The following is an 8,199-nucleotide window of genomic DNA, read 5'->3' on the forward strand; positions in this document are numbered from 1 at the left end:
TTATCTTGCTTTACTTTCCCTGGAATACCTGGCCCAAAAATGGAAATAAATGTAGTAAAGCCCTTTTCAAGCTAAGCAGAGACAAATTTGGATAAAAAAGTTTCTTCTTGTCAACTTTCACTTAGATTCCTTACCATTTCTTATTACATACAATACGTCGCATAGAAGAAACTATAAATAAAATCTACAAAAGTCAAATTTTATTTTCTCATTTTTGGTATCAACTTCATAAAAATTCATGTGAAGGAATAATTTACATTAAGATTTTTTTCTTTTTTTATAGGTACAAATGTTAAGCTGGCGTCCATATTTTTTCTACTGTATGGTTCTTTTTTAATGCATTTCACATTGATTTTCAATCAATAAGGATACATATCATGAGTGCCCCTCAAAAAATACTTTTGCTGAAAGATAAGCTAAAACTATTCCTCGACTATCTGTCAAAAAATGGTTGCCTCAAAAATGGGAGTTTCAAAATTATGTATAAGTTCATTGAATTCCTCTTGGGTGTTCTAAGGAACAACTTCAATTAATATGGTGAATGGGGTTCTAGCAAGGGGAAAAAGTGTGTAAAATTAATTAGAAAAATATCATAAAATTTCTTCTGCAAGAATTTTTAATGTTCTTTGATAGAAAGTATTGTTCTATTCAATGGTTGCTCTTCACATCATTTTCCTCAAAGGAAGAATATGTTCGACAACACCTGGACAACCATATGACATCAGTGTGAAATAACATAACATTATTGGATGCATCCAACTACCCACAAGTTTTTATTATTGGGCAGCTGTTTGAAGCACTTGCTTTTACAAAATTTGGCAAAGTCTTCATGGCTAACATTTGTCGATGCATCATACAGTGTGTTCTGCTGGCTTTTGGTGATGCATTGATTAAAAAACGTTGAAATCGCCTTCATATATAGATTTACCGATCTGGATATTAAATATTCCCAGTGTAACTGATTTCATTTCCTGGATTATTGGCTCCATAATTTTAGAAGATAGGCCGACTATTCTTTTACTGACGCTGTTATTAGACAAGGATATTGTATCCAATTTGTAAATACATTTAACTCTAAATATGACTCGAAAAATGAATTCAGTTATTGGCAATAGCAACTTCTTGGCAATGCTCTGAGTTTCTTTAGCTTTGTCAATTCTGAGAGCCACCAAATATAAAAATATGAGGCTCAATTGCTGCCATATTTTACCGTTTGTACTTGGTGAAAAAACCAATCTTATTTTTTATCATCAGCTTTCTTCTTAAAATGCTCCCCATCCTTACCCACAAAGTTTAGCGTCAAAATGGTGTTTCAGTTTGTAGGGCTTCATCACTGCGGATGAATTAATTCCACTGTAAATGACATATTGTGGGTTTATATATATATATAATTTTTTTAAATTCGAAAATGAAAATAAACTATTTATTTTAAATTTCGTGTAAAACTATTGTAATAAAGATTCCATATTCCCAAAGTTATCAGTACTTTCGGATGACGGAATACATATTCATATATATATATACCTAATTATTCCATAGTACTTAAAATAAATTTTTTGTTTGAAAATTCGTGTTAACATATTAATGCATAATGTCCTTTTTTGGGACGTTCAAAAAATGATGCAATATATACAGAGTGTTTCTTCCATTTTTTATAACTAATAAATACTTTAATCTACCTTCAATCATGTTATATGCATTTTTCATCTACTTTATGAGTTAATAAGCAATATATTTTGGCATTGCGTCATAGTTTAATTTAAGTAGTATAGAGGATAAGTTTTTAGACGATAAAATTAACTACACTCATTCAAATGTGCATTAAAAAAGTTATTTATAGCTCTATTCATTAATCTATCTCATAGATGTGCCAAAATAGTTAGTGAATGAGTTATATTCATTTTATATTAACTCTCCATTTTTGTAGACACTATGCAACCAAAAGAATAATTAGCATTTTAGATAACATTGACCTACATAAATTAGATTCTGGTGATACATTTCTCTGTATCAAATATACGTGGATATGAGATATATGAGGATATGGAGTTTATGTATATACTTTATTCTACACGCGGAGAATCCAGAATGACTCTCATATTAATATATTATTATACACAAAATACATACGGAACATTTATACAGGTCACCAAACCTATAGCTATGCATATATATAACATCCCCTTTTCCCCCCAGGAGAATGATTACAAAATATAAATCTAAGTTATATGAAATGAAATCCGCTTGTTCCCTTCTGTTGAATCCAAACGGATGAATCTCCTATTACGATGCCAAAGACGACCATTTTTCATACGTATGAGATATCGCCTTTGAGATTCCTGTGTTTCAATTGTACCTAGATGGGTCCATCTTTTGGTTATATGATCTTGTATCCGAACCGATTCACCGATCTTCAATACGGATAACTTCTTCCCATCTCCTTTTTTTAAAAATTGGGTTTGGAACCTTACAAAGTTCTTGGCTTCTCTTTTGATGGAATTCAGGTAGCATAGGTATAATAGATCTAGTACTACGACCGAAGACGATTTTAGTTGGACTCAATCCATCTTCTATTCTCGGAGTATTTCTCATTTCTAAAATTCCAAGATTGATTTTTGACTGATCTATCTTATTTCCATTCATAGTTTTCTTTACTAAATATTTTAACTTCTTCACACAAGCTTCAGCCAATCCATTGGATTGTGGGTTATGTGGAGAAGAACATCGCCATTCAACTCCCCAAAAGGATAAAAATTCTTGAAATTCCCTGGACGAGAAGTTTGTTCCCCATCTGATTCTAAAACTTCAGGTATACCATAATCAATGAAGAATCTCTCCATTACTTTCTTAATCACTCTTGATGTGCATCCACTATGCTCAAAATAATGTAAAGCAGGATATCCAGAAAGTCTATCTACATAAACCAAGAAATTCTTTCCACTTACAGAAAATATATCCACAGCTACTGCTTGAAATGGTCTTGTCATTTTAGGTCCTTTAATTTGAGTCTCCATTAATAAACTAGGTAATAACTTCTGGCATTCCTCACACTTTCTCACCATATCTTCGATGTCCATATCTATTCCCGGCCAATAAATTATCTCTCTGGCACGCTGCTTAGTCTTCACTATACCTTGATGAGATACATGCAGGTTTTCCAATATTTCTTTCCGAGCTACTCTTGGTATAACAATTCTTTTATTATTGACGATAATCAAACCTTCATAAATCGATAGACTATCTCTCAAATTCCAGTAGAGTTTTAATTCTTCAGGGAGATTTTTGATATTATTTCCAAAACCGTCTTTAATAAAATTTATCAATTTTAGATAATTAACATCTTCTTGTGCTTGGTCTCTCAATTTTCTTAATCTTCGATCCTTGATCTGATCCGTTTGAATTTTTTTACCACATACAGCTCTTATTAATATTCTTCTTGCAACCTCATTCGTATGCACATCCTCCAATATGTCGTCCTTCCTCGGATTCCAGTATGGATTTCTTGACAAATTATCAGCTGCTAACATTTTTCTTCCTGGTTTCCAAGCAACAGTGAAGTTATAACGCATTTGCGTCCTTTCTTTAATTTCTTTTTGTCTTGGATTCTCAATTTCGTCCAAAGTTTTCTTGTTGAGGATATTTAATTGCTTGATGATCTGTTTCAATATGAAAATGAGGTAATCCTTGAAGATAAACATTTAATTTTTTGGTTGCCCAATATATGGCCATCATCTCAAGCGTTGTCATTCCATAATTCTGTTCTGCTGCACTCAACCATCTAGAATTTGCTTCAATAAGATGCCATTTTCCTTCATTGTCTTCTTGTCTTAAGATATACCCAAGACCTTTTTTCTTAGAAGCATCAGTCTCTAAAACAGTTTTTCTATTCGGCATGAAGTGACTCTTTTGAGGTAATTTAACCAAAGACTTCTTGACATCTTCAAATATGTCATCTTGTTCTTTAGTCCATATGTACTCATTCTTGTTGGATAATAAAGGTCTCAATGTGACAGATAAGTTGGCTATTTCCTTTGAAAATCCGCTCATTTGATTGACCATTCCCATGAACGATCTCAACTCAGTTCTGTTTTGAGGAGCTGGTATTTTTGAAAGAGCTTCTGTTTTTCTAGGATCGATATTAATTCCATGTTCTCCGACGATATAACCAATATACTCAACCTTTGGCTTAGCAAATTGAAATTTTTCTTTATTGAGTGATATTCCAAACTTCCTACTTCGATCAAGAAATTCCTTGACACTTTTAACATGATGCTCAAATGTCTCATCATATTTTAAAATATCATCAACCAACTTCTTTGTATTTGGCAATTCCCCATAAGCTTGGTCCATCATAAGATTGAATACGTCACTTGTTGCATTTAATCCCATTGGCCATCTTTTAAACTTGAATCTTCCCCACGGAGTTATGAACGTTGTTAAGTCTTGGCTCTCATGGTGTAAAGGGATCTGCCAATATCCTTTAATTGCATCAAACGTGGAAAAGTACTTATTTCCAGGTTTAATGTTTGAAATTATCTCCTTAGGATTAGTCATAGGATGTATAGGTCTTTTCACAAACTTATTTAATTTTGTTAGATCCACTGTTAGTCTAACCTTACCATTTTTTCTTCCCCACCACAACCATAGGGTGACACCATTCCGTAGGTTTATTTCCTAGCGGCTCAATTATTCCTTTTTTCAACAATTCTTCCAATTCCTTCTTCGTAGCTTCTCTATAAGCAAAGGGAATCGCCCTTGCTGTGTACATTTTCCAAGTTTCTGCTCCTTCCATTAAAGATATTTTTATCGGTGCGCATTTCATCTTTCTTAATGGTTGATTTCCATCAATTAATACATCAGGATACTCCTCCACAAGCTTGTCTCTCATGGTTTTAATTTCTTCATCGGAAATATATTTCATTTCCTTGATTCCACGAGCACTAGGTTCTTTGGCTCTTTTCCATTTACCTCGCTCAATTTGACTTGGATAATCTTCCGGTAAAATCCTTAATTTTTTACACAATACCCACGACATTAGAAATTTAACATTTTCCTTTACTATTATAATCTCTTCTTTAATTTCCTCATTTCCAAAACCTACATTTAAAATGATGGATCCTAGTTGATTAAAAGTAGCTCCAGTAGCTCCATTTAAACGAGAATCTGAAGGTCTATTTAAATGTCTAAGTGGTATTCCAATTTCTTGTAAAAAAATTTCATCCGCAATAGATACCTCACTACCAGAATCTGGAATTGCATAACTATAATTGCATAAGTATGTTCCATCCAGAGATTTTAATCGAACTTGTATTGCTGGTGAGGGACTAAATGTGGTCACGTTTCTTACCGTGACTCTTCTGTTTCTTGCAATTCCATTTTTACAGGCCTTTGAATCTTTAAAATGACCAATTCTTTTACAATTCCTACATTCCTGTTTCCAAGCAGGACATTTATTTATAATATGGTCTCTTGAGCAGAATATACAATCCATTATTTTTCTTTCAGGAGGATTTTTCCTAAAACTATTTTTGTTTCGACTAAGGCTTTGATCCCTGAATTTTCCTCTTGTTATCTTGTTGACTTTTGCAGAATTTAACTTTTCGTCATCCCTCTTCGACATTTCCTCAGCTCTACATCTATCAATAACTTTTTGAAGTGTACATTCTTTTTCTTCTATGGCCATAAGTTTTTTCCTCGTTTCTTCATCCCGAAGTCCCACAATTAATTTAACTTTGATATTTTCTTCGAAACAGTCTTTATTATCACATCTTTCATTTAATTCGGCACGATTTGCAGTTCGAGTTACTTCTACATAGAAGTCCTCGAATGATTGACCTTCTTTTTGATATAAGGAATGGAATTTAACCTTATCAAGAATGATGTTATATTGAGAGCGAAAATATTTCCTCAATTCTTCTAAAATTTCAGGAATGGATAACACTGTGTTTTCTTTAATCCCAATTGAGACTCTTAATTTCTCCCTCATTTCTATATCCATGAATGATCTTAAATTCGCTAGCTGTTTTGCGTGAGAGTAGCTATCAACTCCTGCTAGTTGCCTGTAGTCTTCAAAACTGGGTTTCCATTCAATAAACTCATTCAAATCCATGCTTCCTCTCAATAGTTCCGGTTCCTTATATGCAATTTTTCCGTATACTTTACACGCTCCATCCTTTGAAGGCAGATGCTGATGCTCCTTGCCAGCTAATTCCTCCATTTTTTTCGTGAGTTCCTTCATAATTTCTTCATCCATGCGATCTCTTTCTTCCATGAACATCAAGATATCCTCTTGTTGCTCCTTTGTTTCAGACTTCAACTCCATTAATTCTAAAATATCCTCTAAGATGTGTAATCTTCCACGGGCCCTTTGATGAGAAATTTCTACTAATTCCATTCTGTTTGAACGCTTCAGTTCATTAATGCTCCTTGTGACATGACCTTTGTATGCCTTAACTTTTGATTTTATAAAGTCAAACTTCTTACTTTTAAGTTCTTCCATTATGTTTCTTAAGATTGGTTCTGGTTTATCGACTGCGCCATATGATATACGTGGATATGAGATATATGAGGATATGGAGTTTATGTATATACTTTATTCTACACGCGGAGAATCCAGAATGACTCTCATATTAATATATTATTATACACAAAATACATACGGAACATTTATACATAGGTCACCAAACCTATAGCTATGCATATATCCTTCTACAACTTGTTAGAACTTGATTGTAAATTATATTAAAAGATTAGTTGAAATTAACAAAAATAAAGGTAACACATTTGAATATTAATAAAAGGGGTGCCAATTCTTTTGCCATTATTTTTTTAAATTATTCCCTATAAATTAAAATATTTTTATTTTTTTGTTTATGAAAGTAGACAAAGTTTATATCATTAACTATCAATAAATATTTCTTATCATTTTATCCTAACGTGTTTTTTTTTCTTTCCCCATAATAATAGAGTTTCCAGGTAAAAATGTGGGGTGTTAATACTTATGCACTTAATTCTATGTGTATATAAGAAATCTAGAGGATCAAGGGCATAGTTCACCTACTCTCTCCCTGAAAACTCCGTCTATGACTTATGTGTCGTAGATTTGAAGACATCTTATATCAAATTCACCATTATGATTATGGTTTAAAATAATGTTCCAAAAATGAAATACCTCACTTTTCAATATTAATGAGCATCATTGTCAAATTTGATGATTATTATAAGATAAACAAATTTTTGAATTTTCTTTGACGTTGGACTTTATGAATAAATGTGTTAAAATTCCTTCTTAACCTTGGTCGGCCTGTATGATTATAGTTGTATTCATTCCAATATTAAAGTATATCTAACTTTTTTTCTAAACATCTAAGAGCTCAAAGATTTCTTGACATCTCTATATGGTTTTCATTACATTATGCACACTAATTTTCGGGCGGAAATATAAGCAAGTTACCAAGACAGCGGGTAAAAGTTTTTTCACACCCTTAAGAGGCGGCATGGGTACAATTGTATCCTTGTATTTTTTAAGTGAAATAGCGTCTGAATCTACCAATATTGTTTTAAATATATTTTAAAGTGATTAATGAAATGAAAAGTTAATGACGAAAAAAACATCTATTATAAAATATTCGAGGTCTATTTAGACAGTTTTACAATTCATACACATAGTTTTTGTTTCTGAATATTCGTCACAAACAGGCTAAACGCAGTTTAGCCTGTTCTTACGGTGATTTTGTTTCTGATCACGGCAAATAACTACTAAATAATATAATATAATATTCAAGCCAAAATAACAAGAAGACATTATATTGTTTTCGAGATGTAATAAAGTATAATTATTTATAAATAAAATGCATATTCCATTTTAACTAATACAGAATGGTTTATTTTCCTTGGTATTATTGATATTGTTCATTGCATAAGTTCAAATTTTTAACAAATATATTAATACATACTAAACATGGGAGCAAGTGTTCCCCATTTTTAGAAATGTAATATTATTTTAGAATATGTTATAAACACGAAGAATTTATTATAATTCAAAACCACGTGTTATTTTGTTTGTTTTTAGTGATTTTTGAATTTTTTTCCAAAAAAAATTAATGTAGGTATTTTATTTATAATTTATCATTTCAAAATTTTAAAATTCACTGACTCGCAAATTAGTAATGTGAGAAAAACAAACACATATAAAGTCAT

At 31.8% G+C, this 8,199-nt stretch overlaps 1 protein-coding gene across 1 annotated transcript; it reads right to left on the reverse strand.

Annotated features, from left to right (window-relative positions):
* Window positions 1-2,672: 2,672 nt before the first annotated feature.
* LOC121122245 (uncharacterized) lies at window positions 2,673-3,077 on the reverse strand. The gene has a single exon (XM_040717232.1). The coding sequence runs from the start codon at window positions 3,075-3,077 to the stop codon at window positions 2,673-2,675; it is 405 nt and encodes a 134-aa protein (XP_040573166.1).
* Between the last annotated feature and the right edge of the window lie 5,122 nt (window positions 3,078-8,199).

This window comes from Lepeophtheirus salmonis, chromosome 7 (genome assembly GCF_016086655.4).
Source record: "Lepeophtheirus salmonis chromosome 7, UVic_Lsal_1.4, whole genome shotgun sequence".
In the NCBI taxonomy this organism is placed as follows: Eukaryota; Metazoa; Arthropoda; class Copepoda; order Siphonostomatoida; family Caligidae; genus Lepeophtheirus; species Lepeophtheirus salmonis.